The sequence below is a fragment of the Glycine max genome, chromosome 3, assembly GCF_000004515.6.
Source record: "Glycine max cultivar Williams 82 chromosome 3, Glycine_max_v4.0, whole genome shotgun sequence".
NCBI lineage: Eukaryota > Viridiplantae > Streptophyta > Magnoliopsida > Fabales > Fabaceae > Glycine > Glycine max.
Window position 1 is genome coordinate 2,304,907 of NC_016090.4, and position 17,740 is coordinate 2,322,646.

Here is a 17,740-nt window from a genome sequence, read left to right on the forward strand (position 1 = left end):
TATAAAATTTAGAGACTGTTACATAAACGATTTTAAAATTAAAATTTAATATTATTCACTTACTCCAAATTGATTGTAAAAAGAATAACTAAAGTAAAGTCTGAACAAAAAATAACTAAAATAAAGTGACACCAAGGTAAAAAAACTCCACTTGCTCACCTACCTTCTGTCTTCAATTTTTTTCTTTTTTTTGTTACAACCCGTCTTCAATATTCATCAGCAGATTTTGACTTCTGCACTTGAATTAGTGTGTGTTATTTGTGTCTAATTTATATTTGACAATTTTTAAACAATTAAAATTCATAAGCAGCTATAAGTTGAAACTATTTTGAAACAAGTAATTGCCACCATATAATTGAGACATGAAGAGAATTCAAATCCTGCTTTACTTTTACTTGAACTGGCTATGGCCCATGATCTGGTATTTGAACTTTAACAAGCCTTAAAATGAAAACAAAAGCCAACAACAGAAAGTGTAACTTGAAATAAGACTTGAAGAAGATAAAATCTAGATTAATATCTACCAACTGTGATAAAGTCATCATCATCAAGAACTTGCACATCTTTGTCTCCAACAAAATGCTCTCTACCAATTTCCTTCACCAACATGACAAACTCTATCCTTTTCTCCACAAGCAAGGGCAAAAGGGGTAGCCTGAAAACCGGTTTGATGACACCAAGTTGAGCAAGAGCAGTGTTCAAAGCAATAGGAACAGGTTCCTGAGAGAGCCAATCAAACAGAGGAATCACCTTTGAATTCAGTGTAGCATTCTTGCCCTCAAACATGAGTTCTCTCATTAAACCGGGAATCAAGTTGCTGGCAACGGATTGAACTCCAACAGCACCAAAATCCCATCTAGCATCATGGCTTGTTTTGTCAATTCCTGTCCACACAACAATTCCTTGATCTGTGTAGTGTTTGATCCTCTCATTTCCCACACACTCCTTTAAACCAACCAAGTTAGGATTTTGAGCCAAATTTTGAACCACACTAGGAGGAATATCTTGATTAGTCCTTGTTGGTATGTTGTATATGATGATTGGACCAATGGAAAGAACACTATTGTAGTGAGCAACCAAACCATCCAATGAGGTTTTTCCATAGTAAGGGTTTATGTGAAGTGCAGCATTCATTCCAACAGCAAAACCTCTCTCAGTGGCCTTGATTGCTTCTGATGTGCAATTGCTTCCAGCATTACCGACAACCTTAACTTTGTTGCCAAAACTGTTAACTGTGTGTGCAATGAGCATTATTTGTTCATCCCAGGTCATTAGTTGGCCTTCACCAGTTGTGCCAGCAACAAGAATGCCTTCAACGCCATTCGCGATCTGCATATTCACCAAGTTATCATATGCTTCAAGATCAAATTTGCCGTTGGGTAGGTATGGAGTTTTAACCGCGGTTATCAGTCGCAGACTCCTTATGTCCCCAATTGATGTCCTGCAATTACAGTACATGAAAAAATTATTTCCATGAACAAGTTTCCACAAAACTTAGTTTGTATATGAATATAATTGTAAAAATTGGTTAACAAGTTTAGATTTGTCAACCAAAACCAGCCAAATCATGAAGCTAAAAATGTATGATGTATATACTTCTAGATTTTTAAGCACATCCATTGCAAATCAAAATATGACTAAAATATGTTTTTAGTCCTTATACTTTGGATAAAAATTGGTTTTAGTCCTTGTACTTCAATTTTCTTCAATTTGGTTCCTGAAGTGTACAAAAAACAATGGTTTTTGTCTCTACTTATAAATAGTTTTCACCCTGAAGAAGGACGAAAACTACGATTTTTGTAAAGTTCAGAAATTAAATTGATCAAAGTTTCGAGATCAAAACCAAATTTCACAAAAAAAGTATCGGAACTAAAAATATATTTTACTCTTAAAATATATATGCATATCCAGCTGCGGATATGTATTATATAACTTGTTATAAAACTGCATTGCAGATCAAAGATACAGATCTAGATGAAATATAAGCCTTGGTTATCTAAACTAAATCTCAAAGTGAACATACAGGAATTACTAATGCGAATTAAGTTCAAAGTGAAGACAACAGAGATATTGTGTAAAGCTTTAGATGCTTGTGTCACAAGGTAGATTAGAAAACTAGTTCCTAAGACTCTTCAAGAAATTCTATCCAGAGAAGAAGAGATTACAAATATTCCAACTTAGTAGACACAAACACATAATACACAAAATAACTTATTGGAATGATAACAAATGGAATGTATACAATTTAACAGGATGAAGAATTCACATGGAACAGAACATTAATTCATTATTCAAATCCACCTATTTTTTACCGCGGAGCTGCTCATTGGGAGGCAAAAATCATTTCTTACAGCTGCTTGTGGAGCCTTCCAGCATGTGTTCCTGGGATCCATACAAAGAAAAATTAAAGTGATTACACTAACCAAAGTTTGGATTAACGGCCACAAAATTTGGTATTTTTTTCTTTCAGCTGCAGTTGCACAGTTGGCTTGCACCAAAACCACTGATCACAGTACATGTCTAAGATTCATTTTTCAAAACCTCTCATGAAACTGACCAATATAAATGATTATTTCTCCAAAATATACTGAACACAATATGCACTACTTAATAACTTCTAATTAAAGATAAGTCCCACCAGTTTATGGCAATATTATGCCTTCTAAATTTTAATTTCATCAAAACCCTGCAAAGTATATCATTGTATAAAAACTGCTGAAACACAGTGAATAAAGTCAATAAACAATCTCACCAACTATCAGCATACTTGTATTACATATAGTGACCTCTTTTTTTTTCCCATGAGACACAAATGAATCACTAATCACTCGAGATGCTAAAATTCATCTAAGGGAATGATCTCCTAAGAGATGTTATTCCATATACACTAATCAGGATGCAACTCATGACTACATGCTTAAGAAATAAAATTATCTATTAATCATGTCATAATATATTGGTAAAATAACATATGTACTTTATAATAGAGTTTATTTAAATTAAAATAACAACAATAATGAACATAATAGAGTTTATTTACCTCTTGTTGCAAGTGGTGGCAATGGAGTGGGAAAAGGCTAAACCGGGTCCTCTGAACAATAAACTGCTACTACAATTGTTGTTCAACATGGTCAAGAAAAATCCGAACGGTTTTGGCTTGGAATTAGTTGGGAAAAAACAGAGGAGCAAGGTACGGAGAGAAAAAGAACCAACAGGGAGATCGCGAGCGTTGACCAAAGGAATCAGTGTAATAAATATTTGTTTTTTGTTTTGGCAACTTAATATTTAAAGGAATCGGTGTAATAAATATTTACGCTATCCCATTGATGGTTCCAGACAGCAAAATAAATCAAGAAAGATGCCAGAAATTTTGTAAAATTGGAATGAATTTAAAGTATATAAAATTTGTTTATAGAGCTTTTTTTATGTACCGTAATTAAAGAGTTTTAATATCTTCATGCACGATTATTTTTTTGGTCAAACAGCTTTCGGTGTTTGGATGGGAAATTTAAAGAATTTTAAATTTTAAAAATTTTAAATGTTTCAATTTAAAATCTTTTATTTTCAAAATTTTATGTTTGGATAAAAAAATTAAATTCCTTCATTTTTTAAATTTTGTGTTTAGATAAAAAAATTAATTTTTTTTATTTTCAAAATTTCTTATTGATAAAATAATTAAATGTATTCTTTTTTAAAATTTTATATTTGAATAAAACAATTTTTTAATAAAGAGAGGATTGAGGCTGTAATAAAAAAGAAGTAAAATTAGTTATAAAAACAGGATTGAAACAATTTCTCAAGCGAAAGAGCATGAAGCAGTCTCTCTCTCTCTCCATTATTTTCCCCTTCATCCAACCCAAGAAGATCCCATCAACCACCCTTCAACCAAGCAAGCTCAAAGCCCCAACCCAAGCTTCATCCCTCACACACCTTTCTCTCTCCACCACCACTCCTCCTCCTTCCAAAACCTCCTTCAAATCCACCAATCCCCTCCACGCCCCTCTCTCCCTTGCTCCCCATTGCCCCCATGATCCTTCCAATGTCGTCGCCCTCCATCACGCTATCTCGTTTGGTTCTGCAACGACTTCTGTCTCCTCAACAATGAGTGTCTCACTGCCGCTAACAACGACTCCCTCTCTGTCCTCCCCGTCTATTGCTTCGACCCCTCCGACTACGGCAAGTCGGCATCCGGCTTCGACAAGACCGGCCCCTATCGCGCTGTCTTCCTCATCGACTTCGTCTCCAACTTTTTTAATGTTATTTTATTTTTTTAAAAAAAGAAGGTAATGTTATTAGAGATTATAGAAAATCAATAAAGCAGTTAGAAAAATAGAGTTAATTGTCAGTAAAAAAATAGAGTTAATTAGGACGTTAGTTAGATATAATATGCTCTATAAATAAGAGCCTCCACTTTGTAATATTTCATATCCTTTCAATCAATTCAATATGTGACCACATGAGTATGAATATGTTCTTTATCTCTCTTATGCATTTGATCTTCATCCCTTTGATCCATGGATTCATAAAAAATGTAAATTAATATCAAGAACTTGAACATCTTTTTCTCCAACAAAATGTTCCCTACCAATTTGCTCCATCCTTTTCTCCACAGGCAGAGGCACATGTGGAAGCCTGAAAATTGGCTTGATAACCCCAAGTTGAGCAAGAGCAGTGTTCAAAGGAATTGGGTTTGGCTCAAGGCAAAGCCAATAAAACTGTGGCATGAGCTTTGAATTCATTGTATCATTCTTGCCCTCAAACATGAGTTCTCTAATTAAACCAGAAATGATCTAGTTGCTGATGACAACATATTGAACTCCAACAGCACCAAAATCCCATCTAGCATCATGGCACTCTTCATCATTTGCAGACCACACACCAATTCCTTCGCTTGCATATTGATTTGATCATGCAAAGAAACATCAAAAATTAAAATTATAAAACTAATTAACCACCAAAATTTGCTATCCTTCTACTGCGCATTTACCACCATTTACTGGTCTTACCAAAGAAAATGGAGTTTTAAAAATTAATTTTAATGGAGTTCGATGAACAAATTCACCAAGCAGTCTTTTTTACCGCAATTCAGCAAGCAGTTAATTTTATTAAAATCCTACAAATAATAATAATAATCAACCTCATCAGTCACTGTTAGAGCATCTTCAATCTTGCAATTAAGCAACCAATTTTGAATTGTTTATCTTATCTTAATTGATTCCTACAATGTTACATCATAATTAAATAATTTATATATATTTTACTCCAATATTATAATGTTAAGTAACTCTTGAATTACTCCCTTAAATAATCCTTAAATGACAAGAATATATATATATATATATATATATATAACTTTTTAATCAACACTTTTGTTTGTATAAGCAACCAAAGCGATCATCTTCAATGGTAAAAAAATTAAGCATTGGTGTCTAAAAATAAGCAACTTGTTTCTTTAATGCATAATTGTTTAAATGAGTTGTGTATTTAAAATTTATGAGTCCTACAATGTTACACAAATTTAAAAATTTTACACAAAAATTTACTTCAATGTTAAAGTTACTAAAGTAAGTCATTTACTTACTTGAATCACATTAAATTTTGTAATTAAAAAATTGTTATTTAATTGATAAGAATGAATTAAACAACTCATTTAAATAACACACTATCAAGCCGTCCACTCTAAAGATAAAACTTTATTAAACAATATTACTTAATTTGTAATTTGAAGTAACTCATAAAACACACCCGTTAGAAATGCTCTTGGCTCGTTAGAAATGCTCTTGGTTAGTATATATTGACATGAACCATTAAAAAAAGAGATGATTAAATAAACAAAGGATTATTCATTTAAGTAAAAAAAAAAAAAAAACCAGAAGACAATTGACCTGTTGTTGACAACATTGGTGGAAGGGTGCAAATATATAATTTACTCTTCATGTATCACAGATTCTCAATTTAGTTCCTAACTTTCTATACATGAAAAATTATTAAATTAGTTTATACATGTGTAGACAATAGACAATTATGGTCCTTGTTGTTAACCCATCATAAATGACGAATTTTTCGGGTCAAGTTGGGAGGTGGAAGCAAGGTGGACGAGTGTTTCTTTTTAGGTTGGACAACAACATGCAAAACTCGGCTTTTGATTTTCAAAAATTAGTTTATGGAGTGTATAAATACATTTTAGAAACTAATTTTTGGAACATCTATCAATTTTCAGAATATTTTTCTATTTTTAAAAATATGTTCTGGAAATTAGTATTTAAAAGGGGGAATACAAGTAGAATTATTTGCAAATGAATTAGAAAGAGAAACAGGCTTGGAGTATGTACATAGTATTAGACTACTGGGACAGGACCAGTTTTATCTCCAAAGAAGGGTAAACGCCCTTAATCAGAGCAGGGGAACATTTTTCAAATGGAACCAAATAGTTAACTAAATAATAGTAATAGTAATTAAAAAAGAAAGGATTTCATTTTATTAATTGTTAACTAATTAGAAATTATTTTCAAGATGTTTTTTGAAATAATTATTATAACTATTAATAATATTATCATGCATCTTATGTTAATACACGTAGTTGATGAGTAACGACCCTTACACTGCTAATGTATATATTCATATTTTGTGCGGGAGAGTTTTCCTTTTAACAAACTATGATATGAATACATGGTAAAGACAATGGTGGAGAAAAAAAAAAAAACTCGTCTAGAACGAAAATGAGAGAAAGGAGATTTGGATGCATACAAATATACCACTTGAATGTTTTATTTATCACATATTTTGTACTTTATGTTTTTCGTTTTTTTTTTAAAAAAAAATTATGTGCTTTTGTATTTGCATTCTTTTTTGTTATTGTTCTTTTTAGTTTTTCATTTAACTGCTGGTAATTTTTCATATTGTATATTTTTGGTTTTTAGTCTTTCGTTATGGGTTGTGTACCTTAATTTTGTTTTTCATATTTCATTATTATTATTGCTCACACAAATTATTTTAATGAATTGTATGCCCATTGTTTTAACTTTGCTTATTCGTTTCAATTCATTATAATGGAGAATAAGTTTCACATTCATGCTCCTAAAAAAAAAGTTACACATTAATGAATTAAATTCTAAAAAAAGAAAAAATGAGTAAAAAAGTTATGATTTTCATGTCCTTGTTAGAGAGATATGAATCAAAATATTTCTATCACTCAAGTCGAAAGCACATAATCTTATTTTTCCACATATTTAGACAATGAGTGACACAAATTCTAATATATTATTAGAACTCGTATTTAAATGAAGACTAAAATAAAAAAAATAAAGATATATATCAATATTTTTAACTATGTTAATAAAATATTTATTATATATAAAATTTAAAAACAATTAAAAATATAAATTATAAATTTAACATCGTTATTATATTAATTATATTTCATTAATGTAAGTGTTTTGTGAGAGTGTATGCACTACTTATTGTGGTAAAAAAGAGTTGAATTAAAAGCTTATAATTAAACTAAATGATATATAAAAAATAAAAATGTTTCTTTTGACAGAGATGGAAGCATATGAAATAGAACCTCATTGGATCGTGTCTTATTATTACATGTTGTCGTGACACGTATTTTTAACTCATTAAACCCTAGTTGTCTACTTGTCTTGTGGATTTAAGGCACGATCTACAACATTGCCCACTAAACTAATTGATGGCATTAATATTTCTCATTCACTTGCTCACCCACTCACATAAGATAAAAGTTAGAGATATATAGACACACTCATAGTTATTACTTTACCCTAGGGAGACCCTTTAGTAGTAGAATTAGGATATATTTTTCTTTTCTTTTAAGAAAACAAATATCCTTCATTGAAGATAATTTTATTTCATTAAATTAAAATAATTTCACATTGGTTCATGTATGTGTTGTTGGGTAGTACCTAAAATGGATATATGAAAACTATAATTCGATCTTTATTATTATTCTTTATTATGAAAAAAAAAACATGCACACTTATAATCCGAAACTATTCTTTATATTTAATCTAATTATTTATTCATGGTAATGGTTTCTATAATATTGTTGTCAGGTACAAATAACTTGTAATTTTACTTTCTTTTTTATGGGTACCAATTGTGAATAACATTTTTTTTTTCCAAATACTTAATAGTTTTATATTCAAAAATAGAATCTAAGATCACCAAGTTAAGTTGAAATAGTCCTGCATTACAAAAATATATAAAACTCATTTTTTTTAAAAATATTTAACATAGTTATATATAAAAAATTAAAAATCTAAGATCACAAATTTCACCGAAACAATTACGATCCTCTACATAATTTTGCTCCGTTTTCATTTTGGTTCATATAATTAAAGCATGCTTAAATTTTGAAATAATGCAACGATCCGTATATAATTTTCTTTAAACAAGGAACAATTTCAGCCAAGAGCCAAGAATCAATCCAAATAATACATTTTTTTATAAAATATTTATTAATGATTAATTTTGATTACTGATTGAATATCTTTTATGGAGTCTCCTTTTTTATTATATTCCCTTTTTCATTTACAAAGTTTAAATTTAAGAACTTATTTAAGTAGATGAAATATAGTAACATTCTATAAATTATAGATACTTTAATAGCAGCATAATTTATATTTAAATAAATTTTGCATCAGTTTTAGTTAAAAAAAAAATAATACTTGACACGTTTTCTGTACGTTTTGAATAATAATAATAATAATTATGAAATGAAAATGCTTCAAAATTAAAACTCGGTAACTCTAACTCACCATCACAAACAGAAAAACGCTTCCATTTGAATTTCAGCAACTGAAGAAGCTCTTACTCACTGCAATGGCTTACCGAAACGGCGTCGCTCTGGCTCAGAGGGGAAGTGCCGTTAAGTTCGAACGCCCAAACCATCTCAGAACAACGGCGTCGCCTAAGCCCCGCCTCCCTCACTCGCCGGGATCCGCCGTCCGCCGCTCCCCCGCCGCCGCCAGAAGCGGAGACGGAGGTTAGTTAGTTAGTTAGAAGCAAGCTAATTAGTTATTTAAACTTCCTTCATTTCACACAGAGAAAGAGAGAGGTCGAGGGAGAAGAAGCAATGTAGCTATAATAAATAGAACGGTTTCAACTAAGAAGATAAGTTGCAGTGGAGAACGACTGCGAGTTTTGTTTCTGCTTTTGTCGTTTTTCGTTGGTGTTTTTATTTTTCTGCGGAGAATGTATTTCGTGCTTCCATTTCGTATCTCTTTCTGACGATGATTCGCTATTCGTGTTATGCTGTGTTAGTAGGTTTGGTATGAAGTAACGCAATTACGCGAATAGTAGTGATCAGGTATAGTTATTGATGGATAATGTGTTGTTGTGATTATTTGTTATTCAGTGATTTGAATTTTGAAGTGTTGTTGCTTCAACATTTGGATCGCATTAGAAAAAAAGGGAAAATGGAGGTTAAATGTTAAAATTACTGAGGCTTTGGAACTCTATATCGGTATCTCGGTATCTAGATTAGGCTTTTTCATGCAAATTGTGTAATTAAATTCAAATTCAGATCTTAATTATATTACTGGTATCTTTATTTTATGGAAAGTAGGCCTTGGTGTAGCGTTATAGATGAATGCTTTGTAATCAAAGATGAATTTGTATTATATCGTGTTTATGAGAATTTGATGTTTTGGTCGTTAGGATTGGAGAAGCACATCGTGTAGTTGAGAACCCATTCTAAAAGCCAGGGTGGTATAAGAGGGTTCAGACTTTGTATAGTTAAGAGTATTATGTTTTGCATATATCATATATGTCATTAATAAGTTTTATAATATTATTTTTTACATTAGGCACACTCTTAAGAGTTTATGAGTGGAGTTTATCGACTCTCCACAAGTTTATGTAGAGTCATATACTCTTGAATTTGACTACCTTAGTTCTTATAGTTTACATTTACTTCAAAAGCCAATTACTGTAATTTGCAGAGAATGTGACTATTCTAATTGTTCTCTATTCTGCTGTTTTCTTGGCTATGGCACTGGCAGTATTGTTACTTGTTTTCTTATCAATTATCATGCTTATGTATACTATAGTGCCTGGAAGAGTTCGAGTGGCTGTAAGGTTGAGACCTCGAAATACTGAAGAAATGGTGGCTGATGCTGATTTTGCCGACTGGGTTGAATTACAGCCAGAGGTGCATTTTGGTCATCTGTTTGTGAATTCTGCATTTTAATTTAATTACTGCATTTTAAGGTTTCACCCTTATTTTTGTTAAATCTCATTCAGCTTAAAAGACTGAAACTTCGGAGAAACAATTGGGATTCAGATACTTATGAGTTTGATGAAGTGCTTACTGAATTTGCATCACAAAAGCGTGTTTATGAAGTTGTAGCCAAGCCAGTAATTGAGGTCTGTTGTAACAATGCATTTCCTGATTGGCCTTTTCTTAGCCAACAGACTTTGTTTACTTTAATTTATGATTTGATTAGCAAATGATAATATTCCTATTGTGGAAGATCCAAAAACTGGTGATGTGTCTTTGTCTGGAGCTACTCTAGTGGAAATCAAGGATCAGCCAAGTTTCTTGGAGTTGCTTAGAGTAGGGGAAACTCATCGAATTGCTGCCAACACAAAGTTGAATACTGAATCTTCTCGTAGTCACGCTATTCTGATGGTGAAATAATGAACTGTGTATTGTTTACGTTTTAATTACTCTTACCTGTCTTGAACCAAGATATCAAATTAAGCTTCTTCTTTTTCATTTAATAAAAATAATATCCTATCTTGATGAAATTATCTAGTCTCACAGGTACATGTTAAGAGATCTGTTGTGGACAGTGAAGATGTTGTTTATACTGAAAATAATGATGTCTCTCACTTGACTAAACCTTCAAAACCACTTGTTCAAAAGAGCAAGTTGGTTGTGGTAGATTTGGCAGGATCAGAGCGTATCCATAAGGTATATACTGAAACTGAACTTAAGATTTGTGTGTGTGTGCACTTGTGCACACAAATATGCATGCATGTTATTATTATTATTGAACTTTGCCTCTAATTTTATTTTTTTCCCACCTGGAAGTGAAGGGTACATGCTAGAGGAAGCTAAATCTATCAATCTTTCACTTATTGCACTGGGAAAATGTATTAATGCTCTAGCAGAAAACAATTCTCATGTTCCATTTTGTGATTCAAAGCTTACTAGATTGCTCAGAGATTCATTTGGAGGTAAGAAACTTTAATCAATTTGTCAGATATCATGCTATTAGCCTTTTGTACTTTAGCATGATGTGATGAAATACAATAATAAGATGTGATTTATGGTTTAGGAAACTAGTTTCTGCATTCTTATATAATAATGTTTACAATATCATTCTCTGAGTCTCTATGCATTCCTTGTTATTCTTCTTCTGGGATGTTTTTGATGTTTACTGAAACATGTAGTGGTTTTGGTTATGTCATTCTATATTTGTGTTTTATGTTTTCCAATCATTCACAGGAACAGCAAGGACTTCATTAATTGTTACTATTGGCCCATCTCCACGCCATCGAGGAGAGACTTCTAGTACCATATTGTTTGGCCAAAGGGTCAGTTTTGTTTACCATGAATTTCTGTATTTGATGTATAATTCCTATTCATACAATATGCTAGTTATAAAACCATTACTGAGCTTCTACCTAACACCTGAAGTTTTTTGAAGAGTTGGTTGCAGTTGTTGATTTGGTATCAAATCCTCTATGACCAAGTGTTAATATACTCTAGCCAGCATCTTAATTTGCATCTGTCTACTGTCTAGTTAATTTACCCCTAACAATTTGAAGTATCTTAGTTAATTCATTTTGTAACATTTTTTGTTTGACTTGTCTTGTCTCTTCTGATATTTTCCCTATTATGTCTCATTATTATGATTATGAATTTATGATTACTAATTCAAATGAAGCTTTGTTGAGAATTGATATAGTTGACTTTGCAATTTGCATGAAAGATTGATTGTGTATTTATGTCTCAGGCTATGAAAGTTGAGAATATGCTGAAAATAAAGGAGGAGTTTGATTATAAAAGTTTGTCTTGGAGGCATGAGGTATAATTAGACAACCTTATTGCAGAAAATGAAAGGCAGCAGAAGACTTTTGAGGAAGAAGTTGAAAGAATAAATTTGGAGGTGAGGTTGAGAGGAAATTTGCAGATGCATTAGAGGTTTGCTGTATTTTCTATAGAAAAGTAGCACTATTTTGAGCACACCACTGTTTTTAAAATATAATATTCTAGTTTTGAGATGTTTTATAAATTTTATCAACATGCTGTATAGATGATCTTTGCAATTGTTGTCAAATTACGGTCTTCTTCTAGCCTTCTGGGCTGTGAACAGGAGCTAAAACAGCAGTTCTGAGGTTATATGGAAATTAAAACAGTATGTACATATGTTAGGGTTTTTGGAATATTAAGTTGGGAATTTAATTGGAAGTTAAACTAGAAAGATGGAGATAGATAGAAGGTTCTTTGACATTAAGACCTAGGAAACACATTATCAAAGCCACTGGTTTGCAATGTGGGTGTGGTCACAACCAAGTTCCAAATTACAAAAATTGCATTTTGTATGGTTCAAAAACACCCCCAACTACATTGTACTTCTGGGGCAGTGACTATACATGGTGGACTCCTTTACTTTGTATTCTTTAGGGAATCTAAGAGTCTGGTAGTTCTTATGACTTTATTTGTTTATTTTTTAACATCGTCTTTCATTGTTGCATAATGTCTCATATTAAGTTGTTTCCTGCAGAAAGAGAGATTGAATTACCAGATTTTTTTATTTTTTTTTTGCTCAGCAAAAAACTTTTCTGAAAGGGGGTTCTCTGACTGTGTTTTTTTATTACTGGTAGATATTGAGACATTGTTATATGGGACCATTTTTCAGGATCCATCAGTCTCTTCTTCACAGTGCACTTGTTATTGTGAAAATTTTGTTTCTGAAGATAAAGTATTTACCTGTCTTGTTATTTTGTGTTGAAGACCAACTTTACTAAAAATGTTGTTTGGTATAGTAAATCCCGTTAACAGTTTTGTATCTCTATTATGTTCTCTCATACAAGAGCCTTTTTGGCTTGAAGGCCAATAATCAATTATCCCAAAAGTTTGAGTTATTAGGTAGAATTTGCAAATGAACGGTTTATCCATTGATTTCTTTTTAACTACTCTTACTCCATAAGCATTTTGCTTTCTTTTTTTTCTCTTTCCCCAGTTCGTTGATTATTTCAGCTAAGTAGAATGTCTTAAAAATATCAGTTGTGACTATTTTGATGCACTCTTTGAAGAAACACACCAAATTTTAGGTTGCAATTTGGCAAATTTGCACTTTTTACTACCCTGCATTCTAGTGAAGCATAACATGTAAAGCTGTTTTTCGAATGTGAGGCAAGCAGTAGACATACCTTGGAGTTAATTCTTTTCCAATCCATGCTAATGCATTTTCAGTTTTCTAAAATCAAATTCCATAAAGTCAGTCTGATTGCATTTAGGTTGTGGTAATATATTAGTATAGTAGTTTTTCAGTTTTATGGTTACTTATTTTTAGATAAAGTACACAATTCCTTAAAAGATGAGAATTTAATTGTTTCACCCTGCTTGAGTGCTTGTATCTGTCAAAATCTACATCTTTCCCTCCTATTTTATGATTTCCCTACCTGCTTGCCCTTGTGTTTGCTTCAATCTTCATGGGGTGTTCTGAAAGGTTGTGCCTTCATTTGTATATTTTACATTGGAGGTTATGATCTTCATATTTCAATTACTGGATATCAATTGTTCAACATTTTATTTGTGTTCTTGGTCCAAATAAAATATTGATGAAGTTGAGATCCCAGGGAGGTATCAAGGCTTTACTAGGAGTTGTAAGATGTGATCAACCTGATGTTCTTTCACAAGTTGCACGAGGAATTGCCAACTTCGCCAAATGCGAGTCTCGAGCTTCTAGTCAAGGTTTGCTTTCTTGTCAATATTTATTGCCAATGGTGCAAATTTTACTGAAAATGGACATAGTTGTAGCTTGCCAGCTGCAAGGCCATTGACTTACTTTAAGATTATATTTATGTTTCCAATTTCTAAACAAGTCACTGCCATCAATTTCCCCCACTCTGCTGCTTCTCATTTTTGGCATTGTCATATTTCTAGCACCAAAGAGAAATTAATGGTATAATGTTTTTTAATTGTATCCTGTTAATATATGTTACATCCACAGGGATAAAAAGTGGTACATCATTTTTGATAGAAGACGGTGCACTTCCATGGATAGTACAGAATGCTAACAATGAAGCTGCAGCAATCAGGCGTCACATTGAACTTGCACTCTTCCACATGGCTCAACAAGGTAATTGGACTCCTTGGCATGCTTTTTTAGTTTTTTCAGAAACAATTATATTGTTGCAAAAACTCAAAGAATTAGGTTAAAAAAATTGCAGAAGTGAATGCAAAAGACATGATCAGTGGAGGTGCCCTTTGGGAGCTTGTCCGGATTTCAAGGGATTGTATGCGAGAGGACATAAGGAATCTTGGTCGTCGAACTCTCACTTCTATCCCGCCATTCAAATCTGAATTCCGGCGATTACATATAGACGTATAGTATATATAGACTGTTGATGACAGGTCTTTCCTGGGATTGTTCATATTTTGTTCTTGTTCCACTGATGGTGAAACTGATCTACTGATGCTACAAAAACCTTCTGAATGAAGAAGCATTTGGTGAGTAGTTGTATACCTTGCAAGTTTTGGGTAAGAGAAGCAGGGTTTGGTTGGTACTTCTCGTGGTTTCTTGTCATCACTGACCTAGAATGTCGTATATGTAAATAGAGGGAGAGAGATGTTGAAGATATGTTATGATCAGTCATACATGGTGTAATCAAACTCTGATTGCCCGAAATGACATGGAGCTACCAATATTGTAATTGACTTGTGCAAGTAATTAAAGTCCTTATTATTTTTTTTGGTAATCGCCAAAAAGTGTTGTCTCATGGGAAAAGTTTATTTTCAAAGAGCTAGATTTTTTTTTCTCATTAAATTTGTGATATTTTGATAAGTGGGAGTAAAATGAACAAAAAAAAAAAATAGAGTCAAAATTTGCAATAAAATAATAAATTGGGTATAAAATAGGCAATTAAGCTTATATTTAATAAATACACTATTGTTAAGCAGTCAATTTTAATTATAGTATATTACTTATGCCATTTATTAAATATAGCATATTATTAATTTGAATAAATTTAATACATGTTTTAATACATAATTATTTTAAAATTTTAATTTTTTTGTCTTTTATAATTTGACTACATTTTATGTTTGATAAATACTATGTTTAATGTTATTGGAAAGTCAAAAATACTTATAATGCATTAATTATGTTATTCATTAAATAAGGTGTATTTGTTATATTAACATAAAATATAGTTATTATAAATATTGTTGTAATACCTATATAAACATTCATTTTTAGTACTGTTTAAGAGAAATAGTTGATATAACATTTTAAAATAGAAAATTTTAAATATGTATTAATATATTATTTATAAATTGAAAGTATATAATATTATAATAATTTACTTCTTAATTATAAACTTAATAATTTGACTACATATTATATTTATTAAAATTAGTATTTAATGTTATTGGAAATCAATTTTACTTATAATATTTAAATACAAATATTTATTTATTTAATAAACATAGTATATGTTTTTTCCTAAATGTGTGAATTTTTCAATGATGTTATTTATATTAAAAATATTATTAAATGAAATTTAATTTTTACAGAATTTATAATATCTTAATATATACTTTTGTATATTTAACTTGAGTCATTAATACATAATTTGTTCGATAGACATAGAATTAATAAAAAAGGATATTATAAGTCTATGATTACAATATAAATTTAAAACTGTTTTATTCCATCGCTACATAAACATTAAATTCTACTATAAAAATAAAATACCATAGTAATACTAAAAATGTAACTTAAACAGAGTGTGTTATCTAATTATAGTGTCAAGTATAATATTAATTTTTCTAATAATTACTGTCAATTAATTATAAACATTTTTTATATAATTTTTAAAATAATTATTACAAAATTTAACATTTTTTTTAATATTCTTTAACACTTATTAATTATATTCGTCCCATTTCATATCCAAATCTATATATACTAGAGCTTGAAGTTGAACTAAGCCAAAAAAACCATAAGATAACAACAGTTAATCTGGTATTTACAAGTTGTTGGTGATGATTTTGATGAATACTAATCCAACTAGCTAGCTATCAAAGTTTCTGCCACATTTGTAAAGGCTGCTACTGATTTGAGTATAGGTCTGAATCTAGTTTGATTGATCTTAGTCCATCAGCAATGAAAGAATATTAGATGAAATATTTCAGATATAAACAGAAACTTTTCTTCACTTTCAAGTTTCAATTGCATGCATATATGATACCTTTTTTTAACAACCACCACACGCCTATTAAGGCATGCTAAAGGGCAAGGCTTAAAACAACGCCAAATGGATGGAGTTACTGTTCATACTCCGAAAAAAAAAAAGAGAATTAGTTCCTTTTTTTTTTTCCCCCCCCCCCCCCCCCCCCCTCTTTTTCTCACGTGTTTCTCTTTGTGTCTCATAGGATCATATTTTAAAATCTTCATGCTTACTTCTCTCTCTCTTTATGTGAGGACTTCTTCAACTAGTTGACACTGTAAAAAGTCTGCTAATCGTTGTACCAATTAGGTGGCATTTTACAAGAAATTGATGTTGAGTATAGAAAAGATGTCGTGTTCCTGTTCTAGGAATTGCCATTCTTTAACCCTAACTGGACGGTGAATGCATTTGTGGTGGTCTGGGTTCTGGTAGTGGCCTTTGGGTTTCAAGGGTAGGCCACATTGACAAATTTCTTAAACATTCAAAAAGTACCCAAATGCAACTTCAACACAACAAGAGAGTATACCTTTAACTCAACACTTCGAACTACAATGGGACCCTCGAGGCACAATGACAGTTGTCGCGCAATGTAGTAGACAAGCTGCCGCCGACACAGTGGTGGACAGCGGGTGGTACAGTGGTAGAAATAGCCGGCAAGGTTTCTCGAGGCGCAATGGCGGGATAGAGAAATGGACAGTTTCAAGAGACAGGGATTTCGAGTGAGAAGAGGGTTTCAAGTGGCTCCTAGGATTGAGAAATAGGAGGTCTTATTTTAGAATCAGCATCAATTTTTTAAAAATGATGTGGTGTAAGCACGCATAACATCAGTTCCATGTTAATAGAAGGATTTGAACATCAATTTTTAAAAAATTGATATTATTAGTGCTTATACAACATCGATTGTTGATGTTGAAATTATCCTATTAATATTGGTGTTTAAAAAATCGATGATAACAATGATATTTTTTAATGTCATCACATATTTTATAATATCGATTTTTATTACAATTGATGTTAATAGAATAATGTTAAAAAGCCTATTTTTTAATAATGACTCTCGTGTCTTGATTCTATTATAAATAATTCATGTAATTATTTTTATCAAGTGTGTTAATTTAGTGCACCATCAAACTTTAGCTAGCTTTGAATTTCACTAAATATTACATAATTACATTGGACTAGATAGAACAGTACCAATATATTAAAGAAAAAGGTTAATGATTATAAACTCTTTTTAATATTCTATTTAAAACACAATTTTTCTTGTATTTTGATGAAATTCATATGGATCTCACTAAATATGTAAGAGTAT

General features: G+C 31.3%; 1 protein-coding gene and 2 pseudogenes across 1 annotated transcript; 2 read left to right on the top strand and 1 right to left on the bottom strand.

The window, feature by feature from the left end:
- Positions 1-369: 369 nt before the first annotated feature.
- LOC100806626 (4-hydroxy-tetrahydrodipicolinate synthase, chloroplastic) lies at positions 370-3,342 on the bottom strand. The gene is made up of 3 exons (XM_003521551.5): positions 3,041-3,342; positions 2,302-2,382; positions 370-1,441 (listed from the first exon to the last, which is right to left on the bottom strand). Exons 1-3 carry the CDS (start codon positions 3,127-3,129, stop codon positions 514-516), a joined length of 1,098 nt encoding a protein of 365 aa, XP_003521599.1. The 5' UTR covers positions 3,130-3,342; the 3' UTR covers positions 370-513.
- A 428-nt stretch (positions 3,343-3,770) lies between these two features.
- LOC100777947 (blue-light photoreceptor PHR2-like) lies at positions 3,771-5,071 on the top strand (annotated as a pseudogene).
- Positions 5,072-8,767: 3,696 nt separating this feature from the next.
- LOC100778478 (kinesin-like protein KIN-UB) lies at positions 8,768-14,955 on the top strand (annotated as a pseudogene).
- Positions 14,956-17,740: the final 2,785 nt, after the last annotated feature.

Bases quoted from the DNA above. Each gene is read 5' to 3' on its own strand.
- LOC100806626 (XM_003521551.5), bottom strand. From the start codon at position 3,129: ATGTTGAACAACAATTGTAGTAGCAGTTTATTGTTCAGAGGACCCGGT. The intron at 2,383-3,040 runs GTAAATAAACTC...TATGGATCCCAG, and splicing joins GCCACCACTTGCAACAAGAG to GAACACATGCTGGAAGGCTC. The intron at 1,442-2,301 runs GTGGATTTGAAT...CTGTAATTGCAG, and splicing joins AGCTCCGCGGTAAAAAATAG to GACATCAATTGGGGACATAA.